Source organism: Lutra lutra, chromosome 2 (assembly GCF_902655055.1).
Source record: "Lutra lutra chromosome 2, mLutLut1.2, whole genome shotgun sequence".
In the NCBI taxonomy this organism is placed as follows: Eukaryota; Metazoa; Chordata; class Mammalia; order Carnivora; family Mustelidae; genus Lutra; species Lutra lutra.
Genome location: NC_062279.1, coordinates 210,196,300 through 210,216,036, shown reverse-complemented (window position 1 = coordinate 210,216,036; position 19,737 = coordinate 210,196,300). Strand labels below are relative to the sequence as shown.

At 43.6% G+C, this 19,737-nt stretch overlaps 1 protein-coding gene and 1 pseudogene across 4 annotated transcripts in view; one reads left to right on the top strand and one right to left on the bottom strand.

The window, feature by feature from the left end:
- The window catches only part of COPS4 (COP9 signalosome subunit 4), a 37,337-nt gene extending 19,499 nt beyond the window's left edge, over window positions 1-17,838 (bottom strand). For all 4 annotated transcript variants that reach the window (XM_047719725.1, XM_047719726.1, XM_047719728.1 and 1 more), the window contains exons 1-2: window positions 17,701-17,838; window positions 1,679-1,758 (exon numbers count right to left, since the gene is read on the bottom strand). In XM_047719725.1, the coding sequence (XP_047575681.1) occupies window positions 1,679-1,758; window positions 17,701-17,774 (154 nt within the window). In that variant the 5' untranslated portion in view covers window positions 17,775-17,838. The remainder of the gene's footprint in view (window positions 1-1,678; window positions 1,759-17,700) is intronic.
- Window positions 9,336-10,182, top strand: LOC125093890 (60S acidic ribosomal protein P1-like; annotated as a pseudogene).
- Window positions 17,839-19,737: the final 1,899 nt, after the last annotated feature.

Below are 19,737 nucleotides of genomic sequence, written 5' to 3'. Positions count from 1 at the left end.
CAGTTACCGCCACTTGTACTTTCCCAATAAAAATGACAAATAAAACTGAAATCAGCATTAGATGTACAGGCAGACTTAATGACATTATTTATAAACATTTATGAGTTTTTTTTTTAAGATTTTTTTTTTTTAAGATTTTATTTATTTATTTGAAAGACAGAGAGAGATCACAGTAGGTAGAGAGGCAGGCAGAGAGAGAGAGGAGGAAGCAGGCTCCCCGCTGAGCAGGGAGCCCGACACGGGGCTCGATCCCAGAACCCCGGGATCATGACCTGAGCCGAAGGCAGAGGCTTAACCCACTGAGCCACCCAGGCGCCCCAACATTTATGAGTTTTTATCACTGTATGTGGTTACAGATGAGAGCTCTGAAGCCACGCTGCTTCCAGCACTCCTGATCAGATGCTCTCTGAAAGAAATTCAGCTTCTCTGTGTTTCTGTTTTCTCATCTGTACAATGTGGCTAAGGCTGTGAAGCTTAAATGCCCTGTACATAGAGCACTTTAAACAACATGGGGCACAAAGCACTCAACAAATTTCATTATTATTAGCACCATTATTATATTTGTGCTTATACCACTGCTCAGATAAATTAAGTCTGAAACCAGCAGTTACCAGGAAAATAAATGATGGTCCAAAACTGTTGAGCTGATGTGAATGATTTTCGGTAGATGGCTTTTCATTAGTGCCCTGGATTCAAAGTTTATACAAAGATCAAAGTTTATAAATAAAAATCACTATTCTTTTGCTACTACAATGCAGTGTTCTCAATAAACCATTCCTATCAGTCTTTCTGAAGCCACTGCCAGTTCAACACCCAATGCAGGCCCCGATCGTTCTGAGGCAGTAACTTACAGTAACCTGTAACAAGCGTGTAATCAGTTCATGATGTATTAATCATAATTCATTCTTGGATAAAGCCGGATACGGTTGAAAAATAGTTTCATTACAAGTGCCATTGGGCATTTACAACTGTTTGAAAGAAATTCCTACACAAACTAGCGCTTCTCACGAGCATGTGTGTGAAAGCATGCTGTATAGTGTAAAGCCCTCTCAAGTGTCCTTACTACTGTTAACTCAGGATCAACTCCAGCCTGACTTTCGAGTAATTTTCAAAATAGCTGGATACGTTTGAAGTCAGGGAGTAGGTGAGAATGTCTTGAAGAATGGAAATGTCTGGTTCCCATTCAAACGGAGTGTTCTTCACGTTAGTAACACTTAACATCTCTGCAGCACTTACTACATGCCAAGGACTATTCGAAGCTCTTTACTTGGTACATCAACTCCTTTATTCTCCCAGCATTGCCGCAGGGTAGCTATCACATCCCCATTTTATAGATGAGGACATGGAGTCACAAAGGAAGTAACTTACCCAAGAACACACAACTAATATAACAAGAGACCAGACTGAATCTAGACTATTCTCTTTATCATTATGCTATATTGTCTTTCATCAGTTACTGTATCAATTACTATATAAAACCTTAATTGGTAATGTAACTCTGAAGACAACTTATTGAAAAATAACCAAGTAGTAAATAAATTCTAAAGTGAATTTCCACGTGATTTAATTTAATGTCAATGCAAATTATATTGGTAACTTGATCTAAAACAAGCGTGAGCAAGCTCTGAAGTCCTAACTCAGTAACACAAGGCAAACATGGAATTTTCATTCCACTTACTTGCTTCCACAAAAGCTTTCAAAGCTTCTAGTTGTTCTGCCCCAGATAACTGAACGGCTTTCTCCAGGATCTGACGGTACCTAAAACAACACCAAATGAAAATAAAGTTCAGAGGACGTTACATACTCTAATGCTCACTCTGATGTTTACTCATTTCTGTTTATCCTGGTTTCTTTCACAGTGCTCTAGTTGGTGGTTTTCTTTATAGTACACCATAGATTTCTTTTGTTGTTGTAAGTTCCTAGTCCATCATAAGAAACACTAAATCTGTAATTCTAAGGTATCACTTCTTCTTGTTTTCTTTACAATATACCACAAATTTTTTAAAGTTTTCAGCCCCGGAAGCAAATAGCTGGCTTCGTTGATAGAGTATGAGACTCCTGATCTAGAGGACTGTGAGCTCAAGCCTCACAGCAGGCATAGAGCCTACTTAAAAAAGAAAAAAAAGTTTTCAAGCCCATCACAAGAAAGTGAATCTGTAACTCTAAGTTATCGGAACTAAAGTGTCACTTTTTCTTGAAAAAGTTTTAGGTTTTTGGGGTTTTTTTAATTTTATTTATTTATTTTGAGGGAGAGATCACAAGTAGGCAGAGAGGCAGAAAGAGAAGGGGAAACAGGCTCCCTGATGAGCAGAGAGCCCGACTGGGCCCGATCCCAGGACCCTGAGACCACGACCTGAGCCGAAGGCAGAGGCTTTAACCCACTGAGCCACCCAGGTGCCCCGAAAAAGTTTTAGTTTTAAATTTAAACTAAAATGTCAACTTTTGGGGTGTTTGGGTGGCTCAGCCAGTTGCGCATATGACTTGATTTCAGTTCAGGTTGTAATCTTGGGGTTGTGGGGTTGAGCCCCTACCCCCAATGGCCCTATGCTCAGCAGGAAGTCTGCTTGGAATTCCCTCTCTCCTTCTGCCCCTCCCCACACTTGGGCACAGGCATGTGCACATGCTAGCTCGCGCTCTTAAGTAAATGAATCTTTTTTTAAAGAAGTCTCTTATGATTTGCCTTCTTCTCTTTAAATAAATCAACTTTCTTTCAAATGTCTTAAAAAATAAGCTACATTTCCTTCAATTATGTATTACAGAGACACAAAAATGTTATTTGAGGTGACCCTGAACCTTTCCTCTTGCGGACCTAATGAAACTAGGGTTACCAACAATAGGACAGTGTTGACTAGGCAGTGAAACAAAATACTAGGGATTGAATGTCTTAGTGTGTACAAAATAAACTCTACCAAGCCAAATGCACTGATGTTCTCAGACATGCCTATACATTCTTTATTTGCAATCACTTCTAGTAACTATTCTGCCTAATATTCATGACCACATAAGATTCAAATCAGAAGAAGGATGGGGATGGGGGAGAGGTGTCTGGGTGGCTCCACTGGTTAAGTGTCTGCCTTTGGCTCATGTCACGATCTCAGGGTCCTGGGATTGAGCCCCCTCCCCTCAGCGGGGAATCCCTGCTCAGCAAGGATTCTGCTTCTCCCTCTCCTTCTGCCCCTCCCCCCTACTCACACACTCACTCATCCTCTCTCTCTCTCTCAAATAAATAAATAAGAATCTTAATTTTTTAAAAAAAAGGATGGGGGAAATGCTAAAAACAGGAACAATTTCAGTTATTAGACAATGGCAAACCCCTTCCTAAAAATATAAACTCTAGGAGGACAAGGATTTTTGTTTGTTTCGTTGACTGCTATACACACAATGCCTAAAGCAGCGTATCACAAGCATTCAAATATTTAACAGTACTGGTAAGTAATAAAACAGTATTTTATTTCTTAAACTGAGTGGTAGGTACACAAGTATTATACTATTGTTTATCCCTCTGTCTTAATAGTAATATTTATTAAAAGCATTAGTTAATATATTTCGCAAACCTAATAGTATTGCCAATCATTCAGAATGTTATCCAGAATATAGTCAAGAAACAGAAATATACAAATAGAAAGAAAAATATATACAAATAGGGCACAAACCCATTCAAATTTATGATTTGTATTTTGTACAAGCTACCATTCAATACTTACTGATTCTCAACCCATACAGTACTCTCTGAACCTTGGTTATATGATTTCTCAAAAACACGAGTCAAACTGACTTGTAAGAAAGATAAACTGACAGGAAAGGCAACAAACTCCAAAAGAAGAGAACTACTACTCTAATAAAGCAAGGAAATATTATTAAGCTTTAAAATAAAAATTGATGTTTTTAAAATTATTTTTAAAATTTGAGGGACAATATTCAGCTATCTGAAAATTCATTAACATGGACTATCTCACTCTTTCTCTATATACATATATACACACATGCACATATACTATTTCCCATATCTATATTTATACATCTACTTCACTGCTCTGGGCATTCAATGGTTTATTCATTTGTGATTGGCTTATTATTCATATTTTTCATATTCATGGTTAAGCCCCCTTAATCTGACATCCCCATAGATTATTTTATACTAACAATATTATACTCAAAGACGACAATGTCGCACAGAAATTTCCTAATTAACCAGTTTTTTTTTAAGATTTTATTTATTTATTTGACAGAGAGAGAGAGATCACAAGCAGGCAGAGAGGCAGGCGTGGGGGGGCGGGGGAAGCAGGCTCCCTGCTGAGCAGAGAGACCGATGTGGGGCTCCATCCCAGGACCCTGAGATCATGACCCGAGCCAAAGGCAGAGGCTTAACCCACTGAGCCACCCAGGCGCCCTGTTTTGAAGCACTGTTTCATAATTTGTCAACTGATCTGTATTAAAAAACACACCAAAGGGGAACCTGGGGGGCTCAGTGGGTTAAAGCCTCTGCCTTTGGCTCAGGTCATGGTCCCAGGGTCCTGGGATCGAGCCCCACATCGGGCTCTCTGCTCAGCAGGGAGCCTGCTTCCTCCTCTCTCTCTGCCTGCCTCTCTGCTTACTTGTGATCTCTGTCTGTCAAATAAATAAGTAAAATCTTAAAAAATAATAATAATAAATAAATAAATAACCATAAAAAAAAAAAAAACCTAGAAAGTGATAAAACTTTTACATTAACCACATCATACAACTTGCCAGAGCATTACGAATTGCCTAATCAAACTCTCAACTTTTACAGATTAAGAAAGAGAGGAGAGGTACAGAGTTCAGGCTAGACGCTATCTTACTCATTCTCTAATACGTAAATTCCAGTATTCCAGTATCTAAGAATAAGAAATTAGTTCTTTACAATAATAATAAGGAATGACTAATAAACCTAATTTAAATCTGGGATTCAGATAATCAGTGGGGTACCTGGCTGGCTCAGTCAGTTAACCGGCTGCCTTCAGCTTGGTCATAATCCCAGTGTCCCAGGATCGAGCGAGCTGGGAGTCAGGCTTCCTGCTCAGTGGGGAATCGGCTTCTCCCTTTCCCTCTGCTCCTCCCACTTGTGTGCTCTCTCTCTCTCTAATAAATAAAATTTAGGGGCACCTGGGTGGCTCAGTGGGTTAAGCCTCTGCCTTCGGCTCAGGTCATGATCTCAGGACCCTGGAATTGAGCCCCAAGTCGGGCTCTCTGCTCAGCGGGGAGCCTGCTTCCTCCTCACCCTCTGCCTGCCTTCCTGCCTACTTAACGATCTCTCTCTCTTTCTGTCAAATAAATAAATAAAATCTCAAAAATAAATAAATAAAATCTTTTAAAAAACAATCATTTAATATGCCATATTAAATAATCCAAAAAAGGGGCACCTGGGTGGCTCAGTGGGTTAAAGCCTCTGCCTTCAGCTCAGGTCATGATCCCGAGGTCCTGGGATCGAGCCCCACATCGGGCTCTCTGATCCGCAGGGAGCCTGCTTCCTCACCTCTCTCTCTCTGCCTGCCTCTCTGCCTACTTGTGATCTTTCTCTCTCTGTCAAATAAATAAAATCTTAAAAAAAAAAAAAAATCCAAAAATGTGAATTGAGCACCTAGGGTTTTTAAAATGTTGTATAAGATTCTGTGTATGATACTAAAGAGACTTTAAATAACCTTAGTCTTTGAAGCTATAGTCTAGGCAAATAAAAATTTAAATATCAAATAATATTATCACAAATTACAATAAAGCAAAAGACACTGAAATGAATAAAACTGAACAATATAAGAAATATGACTGCGAGAACTAATAAATGAATTCGGTAAAGTTGTGGGATACAAAATCGATGCTCAAGAATCTGTTCTGTTTCTTTTTTTTTTTTTTAAGATTTTATTTATTTATTTGACAGAGAGAGACACAGCGACAGAGGGAACACAAGCAGGGGGAGTGGGAGAGGGAGAAGCAGGCTTCCCCCAGAGCAGGGAGCCTGATGCAGGGCTCAATCCCAGGACCCCAGGATCACGACCTGAGCCAAAAGCAGACACTTAACAACTGAGCCACACAGGCGCCCCTGTTGTGTTTCCAAGAGCCAAAATATGGAAAGAGCCCACATGCCCATCAATAGATAAATGGATAAAAAAGATGCTATATATATAAATATATATAATATATATACACAATTTATATATATATATATATATATATATATATATATACACACACACATATACATATGGAATATGCTCAGCCACCAAAAAGAATGAAGTCTTGCCATTTGCAACATGTGGATGAACTAGAGCACATTATGCTAAATGAAGCAAGTCCATCAGAGAAAGACAAATACGTATATGTAAGTATGTATGATTTCACTCACAGGTAGAATTTAAGAAACAAAACTGATGAACATAAGGGAAGGGAAGGAAAAATAAAATAAGAAGGAAACAGAGAGGGAGACAAACCATGAGACTTTTTTTTTTTAGTAAAGATTTTATTTATTTATTTGTCCGAGAGAGAGAGAGAGAGAGTGCGGAGTGTGGGCACAGCAGGGGGAGCAGCAGGCAGAGGGCAAAGCAGGTTCCCTCATGAGCAAGGAGCCAGAAGCAGGACTCAATCCCAGGACCCTGAGATCATGACCTGAGCTCAAGGCAGATGCTTAAACACTGAGCCACCCACGTGTCCCACCATAAGAAACTCTTAACTGTAGGAAACAAACTAAGGGCTGCTGGAGGGGAGGTGGGTGGAACCAGGTAATGGACATTTTTTAAGGAGGACAAATGATGTGATGAGCATTGGGTATTCTATGCAACTGATGAATCTCTAAATTCTACATCTGAGACTATTAATACACCATATGTTAATTAAATTGAATTTAAATTTTTAAAAATCTGTTGTGTTTCTACACACTAATAACAAATTATCAGGAAGAGAAAACATCCTATTTACAATTACATCAAAAAGAATAAAAGAACAAAGAATGAATTTAACCCAGGTGAAAGATCTGTACACTGAAAACTACAAGACAATGATGAAAGAAACTAAAGACATAAATAAAAGGAAAGACATTCCATAGTCACAGACCGAAAGTATCAGTCTTGTTAAAAGGCCCATACTACCCAAAGCAATCTACAGATTCAATGAAATCCCTATCAAAATTCCAACAGCATTTTTCACAGAAATAGAACAAACAACCTAAAATTTTGTATCGCACCACAAAAGACCTCGAATAACCACGCAATCTTGAGAAAAAAACAACAAAGTTGGAGGCATCATACTCCCTGATTTCAAATGATTACAAAGGTAGAGTAATCAAAATCGTATGGTATTAGCATGAATACAGCCACACAGATCAGTGGAACAGAACAGAGAGCCTGGAAATAAACCCAGACACACATGGTCAATTAACTTCAACAAAGCAGACAAGAATATACAATGGGGAAAGGATGGAGTCTCAATAAACGGTGCTGAGAAAAAGACGGCCACAGGCAAAAAAATGAACCTGGACCACTATCTTACCCCACACAAAAATAAACTCAAAATGAATTAAAGACTTGAATGTAAGACCTGAAACCATAAAACTCCTACAATAAAATATAAGTGGTAAACTTAACGTTGGTCTTAGCAATATCTTTTTTTTTTTTAAGATTTTATTTATTTATTTGACACAGAGAGAGAGAGATCACAAGGAGGCAGAGAGGCAGGCAGAGAGGCAGGCAGAGAGAGGAAGGGAAGCAGGCTCCCTGCTGAGCAGAGAGCCCGATGCGGGGCTTGATCCCAGGTCCCTGAGACCAAGCAATATCTTTATAGATCTCACTCAAGAAGCGGTGACAACAAAAGCAAAAATAAAGGAGAATCTATCAAGCTAAACAGCTTCAAGTGAAGAAAACCATCAACAAAATAAAAAGGCAACCTACAGAAGGAAGAAAAATACTTGTAAATCATATATCTGATAAGGGGTTAATATCTAAAATACATTAAGAAACTCATACAACTCAACAGCAAAAAAATAAATAAAAGAGTGATTTAAAAATGGCAGGGGGGCACCTGGGTGGCTCAGCTGGTTAAGCATCGACTTCTGATTTTGGCTCAGATCATGACCTCAGGGTTTTGAGATGGAACCCCACATCCAGCTCTGCACTAGGCACAAAGCCTACTTAGGATTCTCAGTCTCTCCACCTCTCTCTCCCCAATTCCCGTTCATTTCCTCTCTCTCTCTCTCTCTCTCAAAAAAAAAAAAAAAAGGGGAGGAGGGCAGAGGAACTGAATAGACATTTCCCCATACAGATGGCCAAAAGTCACACAAAAACAGGTTGAACATCACCAATAATCTGAAAAATACAAGTGAAATCCACAATAAGATATTACCTCACATCTGTTAGAATGACTATTATTAAAAAGGTAATGGGGCGCCTGGGTGGCTCAGTGGGTTAAGCCGCTGCCTTCGGCTCGGGTCATGATCTCGGAGTCCTGGGATGGAGCCCCGCATCGGGCTCTCTGCTCAGCAGGGAGCCTGCTTCCTCCTCTCTCTCTGCCTGCCTCTCTGCCTGCTTGTGATCTCTCTGTCAAATAAATAAATAAAATTTAAAAAAAAAAAAAAAAAAGGTAAGAAATGGGGCACCTGGGTGGCTTAGTGGGTTAAGCCTCTGCCTTTGGCTCACATCATCCCAGGGTCCTGGGATTGAGCCAGGTGGGGAGCTCGGTGGGGAGCCTGCTTCCCGCCACCACCCCCGCCCCCCACCTGCCTCTCTGCCTACTTGTGGTCTCTGTCAAATAAATAAATAAAATCTAGTATATGTGCTGCCGAAGTGAGCACTAAATAAATAAAATCTAAAAAAAAAAAAAGACAAGAAATAACAAGTGTTGGGGAAGATACACAAAAAAAGGGAACCTTCGTGTACTGTTGGTAGGAATGTAAATTAGTGCAGTCACCATGAAAAATGGTATAAAGATATCTCAAAAAAAAAACCCACATTGTGATCCAACGATTCTACTGGGTATTTAACCAAACAAAATGAAAACATTAGTTTGAAAAGATATATAAATACTCCAATGTTCACTGCAGCATTATTTACAATAACCAAGATATAGAAACAACTAAAGTGTTCATCTATGAATGAATGGATAAAGAACACTTATGTAAATACAATGGAATATTATTCAGCCATAAAAAGGAAGAAAATCTTGCCTTTTGCAACAAGACAGATAGATCCTAAAGGCATTAATGCTAAGTAAAATAAGTCAGACAGAGAAAGATAAGTACCAAATGATCTCTCTTACAGTGGAATCGAAAGTAAAACCAAACCAACACACAGATGCAGATCTAACCAGTGTCTGCCAGAGGCAAGGAGCGGAGTATGGGAAAATGGGTGAAGATGGTGAAAGATAAAAACTCCAAGTTATAAAATAAGTAAGTCATGGGGATGTAATGTACAGCACAGTGACTGCAGTTAATAATACTGTGTGTTGCATATTTGAATGTTGCTAAAAAAGTAGTTCTTAAAAGTTCTCACCAAGGGGCGCCTGGGTGGCTCAGTGGGTTAAGCCTCTGCTTTCACCCCAGGTCATGATCCCAGGGTCCTGGGATCAAGCCCCGAATCAGGCTCTCTGCTCAGCGGGGAGCCTGCTTCCCCACCTCTCTCTCCGCCTGCCTCTCTGCCTACTTGTGATCTCTGTCAAATAAATAAATAAAATCTTTAAAAAAAAAAAAAAAAAAGAATATCTAGCAAAGTCACCATTAAGAAAGTGAGACAGCTTTCCTCAGTTGCCCTTAAGGTGCTCGGTCCTCTCAAGGAAGCTAATGCCATGATCGGGTGAGGCCCTCGAATCCGGTGACTAGCTCCGCATCCACAGTGTCCGCACGGCACTCGCCTGCATCTGCCTGGCCCTCACCCTGCAGGACGATGAGGTCACGGAGCAAAGACCAATGCCCTCATTAGAACAGAGGGTAGGAATGTTGAACCTCTCTTACTGGGCGTGTTTGCAAAGGCCCTGGGCAGTGTCAACACAGGAGCCTCAGCTGCCAACAGAGCAGCTGGGGGAGCCGCCCCAGCACCTGGTGCTGTGCCAGCAGGAGGTCCTGCTCCTTCCACCACCGCTGCTCCAGCTGAGAAGAAGGTGGAAGCAAAGAAAGAAGAACCAGAGGAGTCTGATGATGGCATGGGCTCTGGTCTATCAAACCTCTTCTATAACCTGTTCAATTAAAAGCTTTAAAAGAAAAGAAAGTGAAACATGCAAAAGCCATAGATAGAAAAGATACTTGAAATCCATGTATTTGGCAAAAAAATGAAAATAAATAAATAAGCACTTCACTAGAGATAACATCCAAATGCCCAGTAAGCATATTAAAAGATTCCCAACCACCTCAATACTCATTAAGTTAATGCGGATCATAAGCATAAGTAGATACTATTACACTTCCACTAGAATGAATAATATTAAAAACAGTAAGAAATTGGAGTATGGGTGAGAATGTAGGGGAACTAATCTCACCTATACCCAACGGGAGTGTAAAGTGATCTACACTCCGGAAAACCACTGGCAGTTATCTACTAAAACTAAACGTGTATTCTATAACCCAAATATTCTACTCCTGGGTATATATCAAGAAAAACGAATGTTTATGTCCGCAAAAAGATAAGTACAAAAATTTCCATAGTAGCTTTGTTCAAAATAGCTCTAAACTACAAAAAATTGTAATGCTCATCAATAAGAAAGTGAAGCCTGATAATAAAATGGCATTCTACAAATCCATAAGAATGCTTCAAGCATGAATGTATCTCACAGATATGTTAAGTGAAAAAGGACAGACACAAAAGGGTATAAACTGAATGGTTCCGTTTATGTGCATTTCAAGAATTATGTGCAAACCCAATTCATGATGACGAAGTAGAACAGTGGTTATATTTGAGGGCAATGACTGGGAAGGGGCATGAGGGATCCTCTGGGCATGCTGGAAATATTCCCCAGCTTGATCTGGATAGTTGTTACATATCTATGTATCTGAGAAAATGTATTAGGCTCTACTCTTAAGAGTACTGTACTCAGGGGCGCCCAGGTGGCTTAGTGGGTTAAAGCCTCTGCCTTTGCCTTGGGTCATGATCCCGGAGTCCTGGGATTGAGCCCCACATCAGGCTCTCTGCTCGGCGGGGAGCCTGCTTCCTCCTCTCTCTCTGCCTGCCTCTCTGCCTACTTGTGATCTCTGTCTGTCAAACAAATAAATAAATAAATAAAATCTTTATATAAAAAAAAAAGAGTAATGTACTCTTGCAATGTAATTTAAAATATATAAGTATATATAAACCCAGAAATATCTTATGTTTTAACAGAAAGTAAAAACAAAATTTAAAAAGAGAGAGATGAAAAATGAAGAGGTAATATTTTAATTTAGAAGAGAGTAAAACCAAAAAAAAAAAAAAAAAAAAAAAAAGAAGAGAGTAAAACCAAAAGGGGTTAGATTAGCTAGAGAAGGCTCCATGGATAAAACATCTTTTTACTAAGCACTCAACAGAAAAAACGGAGAAGTGATTAATATGGAGAACATGACAGATACCAAATACATTTTCCTTAAAAAATATTACGGAGGTGGGTTCCTGGGTGGCTCAGTCGGTTAAGCATCCAGCTCTTGGTTTCAGCTCAGGTCTTGATCTCATGGTCATGAGTTCAAGCCCCGTGTTGGGCTCCACACTGGACATGGAGCCTACTTAAAAAAAAAATAAAAATTAGAGAGGAAAACAAATTTAACTAAGGTGCTTGCATCTCCCCTATCCATTTACCATCATCAAAAAACGTCTACTGAGCATCCAGTTACGTCTGTGAACTAAAGTCCACTGTGCTGATTCCTGATTTCTTGGCACTTAAATCTGAAGGTAAGTAATACATACCTACATGAAAATGTATCACAGTCACTATTTAGAATCAAAACAAGTAGAACAGGTATGTATTAGTAGATCTTTCACCTATGGTAATGACAAATTAGATGACTGGACCAACTCTACCTCAAAACAAAAATAAAAACATAAAAAGCTGAAAAAAATGCAAAAAAGAAAAAATTAATAGCATAAAATCCTAACAAGAAAGAAAAAAACAGGATAAGATAAAAGTATGAAGAGCATCTGCCTGAAAGCCTTTGCTGACTGTGAACCAACAGCTGAGAGGCAGAGTGGCACTTCTGGTGGGCTCTGCCTTGGGGCATTCTGCCAATCTACTAGAAACACTGAGAGGAAAGTTGTCATTTTTGGCCAACTACAGAAGCTAAAAGAAAAGAAATCAGAGATCCATGCCTGCCAAAGGAGGAAACACTACCACTTTGGAAATAAGATTACAATTTCTATGCTAAGGATCATCTAGGTAAACCATAAAATTCTGAAGCCTTGAGCCTAGACTGCTATCACCCCTGGGTGACTGGCAGAAGGAAATGAAAATCCTCCATGAAAGATTACAATCCTAAAGCCTCCAAATGTTTTGAAAAGTGTATTTTTAAATAACTTGCCCAACAAAGATTGTAAGGTATATAACTCTTTGAGCTAGAGTCAACAAAGGCAACAGACAGCAGCAGCAAACAGGGCCTCCAGATACCGGCAACCACCGGAAAGGCTGCAGCACAATTACGCGTATCATGTTTACAGAGATAAACTCAGGCTTCAAGGTTTCAGCAAGAAACTGAGAATCATGAAAAGTGTCATCTGAAGAAAGGACCACCAGGGCACCTGGCTGGCTTGTCAGCAGAGCATGAGACTTTCCATCTCAGGGTCATGAGTTCAAGCCCCATGTCAGGCGTGCAGCGTACTTAAAATAGAAAGTTTAAAAACCATATTTAAAAAAGAAAGAAAGAAAAGAAAAAAGAACCACCAAAAACTATAGAACTAAAAAATACTATATCCAAGCTCACTCAGTGAAGTTCGTAACAGTAGATTAAACACATCTGAAAAACTGATAAACTAGGAGGCAGGACAGAAAAGTCTATCCAGAATAAAGCAGTCCAAAGCTAAGCACAGAAGACAGGGTTAGAGACATGGAGGTCACAGTAAGAGGCCTAACGGGGGCTTTACTGGAATCCTAGAGAAGGGAACGGAATGGGGCACAGGCTACATTTGCAAACAGACGGCCGAAACCTCCCAGACCATGAGAGAGTCGAATACATCCATTCGACAAATGCGGCGAAGCACCATCAGAACGATGCAGAAGAGGATTTACAAACAAAATAGACAAAATGAAAAACCACAGTACTTTCTCCTTCTGCATATATGCCCCTGCAGTGTGACTCTGTAACCCTTTGATCTGGCCTTGTTTTTATTAACAGAATTTGGTAGAAGTGAAGTGCTGCTGTGAACTGAGACCTCAAGAGGTCCTGTGTGTGTCTTTTTCTCTTGGACCCTGCTGTGGCCACACGAACAAGACCAGGTTAACCTGCTGGATAACGAAACACCCAGCCCAGTCACCGCCACCTGCCCCACCAACACAGCACAGCAGCGGTGCCTGCCCGACCTGCAGCGGACAGCAGGCGAAAGTGGGAGGTACGTGTGGGATCCAGACCACGCAGGACAGAGAACCACCCAGCTGGGCCCAGCCCACCAACAAATTATAAGCAAAGTAAATGCTTGTTGTTTTAATCCACTAAGTTTTCGAGTGGTTTATCTCACAGCAAAACCCAACTGACAGAGAGATTTAACAAATCCACAGACACATCACAAAGAAGTTTCAGAAAATTAAATACGATAATACCTAGGAGAAATAAATAATTTATTAATTTTAACAAAATTAATAAATAATTTCCTTATAAACCAAAACCACAATGAGATACCACCTCACACGGGTCAGAATAACTAAATTAACCACTGAGGAAACAATACATGTCGGCGAGGATGCAGAGAAAGGGGAACCCTCCTACACTGTTGGTGGGAATGCAAGCCTGTGCAACCACTCTGGAAAACAGCATGGAGGGTCCTCAAAAAGTTAAAAACAGAGCTACCCTATGACCCAGCAATCGCACTACTGAGTATTTACCCAAAGATACAAAAACAGTGAGTCGAAAGAACATGTGCACCCCAATGTTTATAGCAGCAATGTCCACCATAGCCAAACTATGGAAAGAGCCCAGAGGGCCATCGACAGATGAATGGATAAAGAAGATGTGGTACGGAGCGCCTGGGTGGCTCAGTGGGTTAAGCCTCTGCCTTCAGCTCAGGTCATGATCTCAGGGTCCTGGGATCAAGCCCCGAATCAGGCTCTCTGCTCAGCGGGGAGCCTGCTTCCCCACCTCTCTCTCCGCCTGCCTCTCTGCCTACTTGTGATCTCTGTCAAATAAATAAATAAAAAATTAAAAAAAAAAAAAAGAAGATGTGGTACGTACACACACACACACACACAGACACAGGAATATTACTAAGTTGTCAAGAAGAATGAAATCTTGCCATTTATAACCACACAGAACTGGAGTGTACTTAGCTAAGCGAAGTAAGTTGGTTAGAGAAAGACAACATATGATTTCACTCATATGTGGAATTTCAGAAACAAAACAGATAAACCCAGGGGAAGGGAAGGAAAAATAAGATAAAAACAGAGGAGGCAAACGATAAGAGACTCTTAGCTGTAAGAAACAAACTGAGGGTGGGAGGATGAAGTAATTGGGTGATGGGGAGTAAGGAGTGTACTTGATGAAATGAGCACTGGGTGTTAGAGGCAACTGATGAATGACTGAATTCTACCCCTGAAACTAATAACACGTTACATGTTAACTAAATTGAATTTAAATAAGAAAAAATTTTTAAAAGAAAATGATAATATGAGAGAATCTCAGTAAGATTAACAACTGATGTCTCAGCAAATTTTAATTTTAATTAAAATTTAAAATGCTAAAAAAAAGAATTTCCTAAATGAGGTTGATCTTTAAGTATTCTAACTATTTCAATGTAGTGTTAAGTGGAAAAGAGTGGAGGCAGATAGGTATTTTAAGGCCCCCTCAAAAAAAATCACTATCTGAAATGTAGTCTAGTTCGGGGAAGATAATTTAAGGCCAAAAGGTAGATGTGTTTAGAGTCAAGGGCTATGAGCCAAGCATACAGGTTGAATTACAGCATTGCCACAAGCTATGTGACCTCAAGCAAGGTATTTCACCTCCGTACTTTAGTTTCCTCACATGCAATGTAAATATTACTCAAGGATTAAAAAATGTAAATAACGATGTGCTTGGCACATCGAAGTTAGGGAACTTCACTCTTGAGATGGGAACCACTAAAACTGCTGTGTGTGGGAATAACAAAGAACCAGAGACTGTGTGTTATAAGGAACCCTTGAGAGTCCATAGTGTGTATTATATAGTGTGTACCTGGTGTGTAAGTGTCTTCTGTTTTTTGACAGTTCTATTCCATTCTATTATTAAAAAGTTCTAATCAAAAGTCTATCTCTGTAAGGCAAAGGAGTCTATTTTCTTTTCTACAAAACAGCTTTCTTTTTTAAGATTTATTTATTTGACAGAAAAAGAGAGCACGAGCAGAGGGAGCGGGAGAGAGAGAAGCAGGCTTCCCAGTGAGCAAAGAGCCGGATGCAGTATCTGATCGCAGGACCCTGAGATCATGACCTGAGCACAAGGCAGATACTTAACTGACTGAGCCACCCAGGCACCCTGGCCAAACAGCCTAATAGTCAAAGAGAGCTAAAAGGTCTCCCATTACCCTCTCTTCTCTATGCTAACAGCTTCTTGTAAAATGAAATCTTTAGACTCCAAAGGCCTGCTATCCTCTTCTCGGTACCTTCTCTATCAAGAAGTAGGAATACCAAAAAAAAAAAAAAAAAAAAAGTCCTATTTTTATAGAATTTTCCTTTCTGCATTTCCTTTCCTTTATTTTATAGAATTTCCCTTCTAATGTAACTTGGCCACTTCTCCCAGAAAGAGGTAGGCTTCATTTTTCCTCCCCTTGAATCTGGATTGGTCTGGTGATTTTCTATGACCTGTTTTAGAGAACCGAGATTGTGAGATTTCCACGGCTAGCCTTACGTGGGGCGGCTTCCACTCTCACCCTTTTGGAACACGTTTACGGCCCTGTAAGGAACAACCGAATGTGAGACCATGTGGAGAGACTGACTCCGCCAGCAGCAGCCTGATGCATATGTGAGTCTGTTTTAGCTTCGCCAGCCCCAACTGAGCTGCCCGCGGACTCTGCACCGGCACAAGGAGGCCTGGCTTAGGCCAGCACAACAGTCCAGTCAACCCAAAGAACCCTGAAAAGGAGTAGTTGTTTCACACCACTAAGTTTTCGGTTTGTTACACAGGAATACATAACTAAAGGACCTATAACATAGTACTATTGTTTACCTGCAATTCACAGCTGAGGACGTGAATTCTGAGCTTAAGTTTCAGAATTCTACGAATACTTGAAAACCTGTATCTCTTCTGATAAAGAATGTACTTCATGTTTTTCAAGAAAACAAAAAACAGAGCAAAGCATGGGGGAAATGTAAGCTGAGCATGGGGAAAAACACATGATTATTTTACTTTCATCCAAATCTAAACATTACACGGATAAAGGGTTAAACCATGAAGACACATTCACCTAATTTACAACCCATGGACTAAGTCAATACACGAACCGACTAGCCGCTTTCTAACAACAATAGTAACAAAGACAATTCTGCGGCACGGAGCCTCAGGTACTGTTGTAAGTGACACGTGTGGTCTGGCTGGACACACACACTCACTCGTTGGTCCTCAGACGAGAGTACGTCCTGTTACCCCCATTTTCCTGAGAAGGAAACTGCAGTACACAACAGCTAAACCCACGGGACACAGCTAGACTTCCCCTGCGAGAGCCAGACATCTGCCACCAGAGGAAAGGCAGCAGAGTTTCCACAGAACACGGCCGAGGTGAGGGCAGGCGTATCCGCTCATGCAGACCCGCACCGTCGGCGCCGTCACACTGGACGCGCCCTCTCACCCGCTACCACAGACGGTGCCGCATGACGTACGAGGAGAATCGGACCGTCGCTGACCCACCTGCCCACTACCTCGGCGAACACGACTGGGACCGCCTGCGTGACAGGCACATGTCACTGTTTTAACGTGGAACGGGTCTAAGCCTTCCACACAAACTCCGCAGAATTCCTACACAACTCGGGTTCCTGCGAACGCCCCATACCCGAGGCTCCCTGACTCACGTCGCGAGGGCGTTCGGCGGAGGCGCCCTTCCTCAGAGTCGGCGGCGGAGAGAAGCCCACACACAAGGACTCGCAGAAGACGGTCCGGGCGGCTCTGGCCGCAGACGGGAGCGGCCATACCTCCTCCGCCCCGCGGGCTCGAAAAGCCATCTCCCGGGAAGCTCTACATCGAGGTCCCAGAAGACACATTTCCCCCAATTAAAAAAAAAAAAAAAAAAGTCCGAAGAGCGAGCAGATTCGGTGTGAGGGCCCGCAGCGATGCAGAGGCACCAGGGCCGGCAAAGAAGGCCATGGGGGCAGTCGCCCCTCGGGCCGTGCTTCCAGAGTCTCCACAAGCAGGTCAGGGTGCTCCCCAAAGCAGAACAAGCTGACGACAGCCCCGCGTCGGCCGCCCCCGGGGTTCCCGGCGTAAGGTCCCCGCCGGCTCTCTGCTCCCGTCTGGGCGTCTGCAGACGACCTCAGGCCCGCCCCCTTAATCGTCAGGCCGCACCACATCCCGAAGCAGCCGTCACCCCGCGAACCGGTCCACGGCTTCCCTCCCGACCGCCCAGGTCCCCGGGAGACACTCACTTGCCCGCCAGATCTTTGTGAGAGCCGCTCGAATTCATGAGCTGGGCTAAGTCCTGCCGCACGGCTGCCGCCATCTTTCTTCCAGCTCAGCAGAGGCTGCCGGGCCTCGCGCCGCCGCCGAGAAACGAGTTGCAGTCCTCCAGCCTGCAGCTAGAGGGAACCCGAGATGCCATAGAGTAGCGACTGTGTGGGCCAGAGCGCCGGGCGTATGAGCCCGCGCAGGCCCGTCCGCAGAGCCGCGTGACGGAGGCTCCGTGCGCGTCCCAGGCCCGCCCAGGAGCCTCCCGCGGGCTCAGGTCTGCGCGCCCCGACTTGGGATTGGCGGAGGAGGTCCAGGGCGTGTTGCTTGTGCGACTCGAGGAAGCGCCGGGGACTGGAACCCCCTCCCGTCGTCGCCCAGTTCCGCGTGTGGCTCGGGCGTGGACGGCGGCCGCCCGCTCTGTGAGGCAGCGCTGGAGCGGCGCGCGTTGCCGCGACGAGCTGTTCCCGCGTCGCGTTCCCCGAGGCGGCGCTGTCTAGACACGGTGCGGATGCGCGTGTTTCTGCGCTGGCGGTGTAGCCGGTTTGTCGCGACGGGCCTCCGCGGGCGTGGTCTGGGCGAGCTTGTCCGCGGCAGTCCCTTCCCCCCGCGAAGCGGCCGCTGTGGCGGGGACACCGAGCGTCCCGCGGGCGCGCGGACGGCGCCGCTCCCTCACGGGTCCTCACGGGACGCCGTCTGCACGTACGTGCAAACTGTCGCCCCTCCTGGCGCTCGCGGAAGACGACACCCCGTGTCGCCGTTCCCCTCGCTCTCGTTCGCTGAGCGGAGATCGGGCCGCGCACGGCCGCAGCGCTTCCTCGCCGCCCTCTTCCGCTGCGGAGTATTGCGGCGGGACGGCCGCGGGCCGCTCGGGCGTCCAGCCGGGCGCTTCATGTTGGTCATCGGTCGCCGGTGCTGCAGGCACCAGCCTCTCAGCGACGCTCGGTCTTCTGGCCTTGCCCGCCGCGGCTTTCAGACTTGGAGTTGCCCTCCCGGTGTGCGGTGAATGGAGGTTCCCTCTGTCGGAAGGGAGCGGCCGCAAGACGAGCACAAGGAAATGCCTTAAGAAAGTAATGTGGGGGCGCCGGGGGGTCGGTGGCTGAGCCTCTGCCTGCGGCTCGCGTCGTGATCCCGGGGTCCTGGGATCGAGTCCCGCGTTGGGCTCTCTGCTCAGCGGGGAGCCTGCTCTCCCCACCCCCCCGCCTGCCTCTCTGCCTGCTTGTGATCTCTGTCTCTGTGTCAAATGAAAAAAAGAAGAAGAAAGTAAAGTGGAGATTGCCTGCGTCAGTTCTGGTACCAGTTCTGATACCAGTCCCTTGGCAAGAACCTGTCACATGACCAGGCTTAGCAGCCGTGAGCCTGGAGATTTGGTTTCCAGGCGGGCAACCCTTTGCCCAAGGAAAAGAAGAGGTTGGGTTGAAAGCGACAGTCCGTATCTACTCAGTCTGTCCCTCCGATCACCTCAGTATCTGTGTGAGCCCTTCTTACGGTGGAACGCGCCTACCCCTCCAGAAGAGAGATCGGGGCTCCTGGGTGCCTCGCTCGTTAGGTGTCTCCTTCCGCTCAGGTCAGGATCCCAGGATCCTGGGATCGAGCCCCACGTCGGGCTCCCTGCTCCGTGGGAAGCCTGCTTCTCCCTTTCCCCCTGCTTGTGTTCGCTCTCTCTAACCGTGTTTCTCTGTCAAATAAATAAGTAAAATCTTAAAAAAAAAAAAAAAAGCGATCAATTCCCTATTCAGTTTCTATGCCAACTCAAAAAGCAGGCTGTCTGATGATGCACAGCCCTCTCCATCAGACTGGAACATGTCTTTTCATGGCCCAGGGTCACACACACTGTAAACAAATTATCTGCCTCATGCCTACAAGTGTAGTGTAGTACAGTAGTGTAGTACAGAACGGGTGGAACAGGAGCAGGATAAGCACACTTCAAACTCAACAAAAGTGGAATGTGAAACACATAGCCTCTCCAAAGCAATGGTGGAATCGGGGGGAAGGAACGAGAAATACCCGTACCCTTG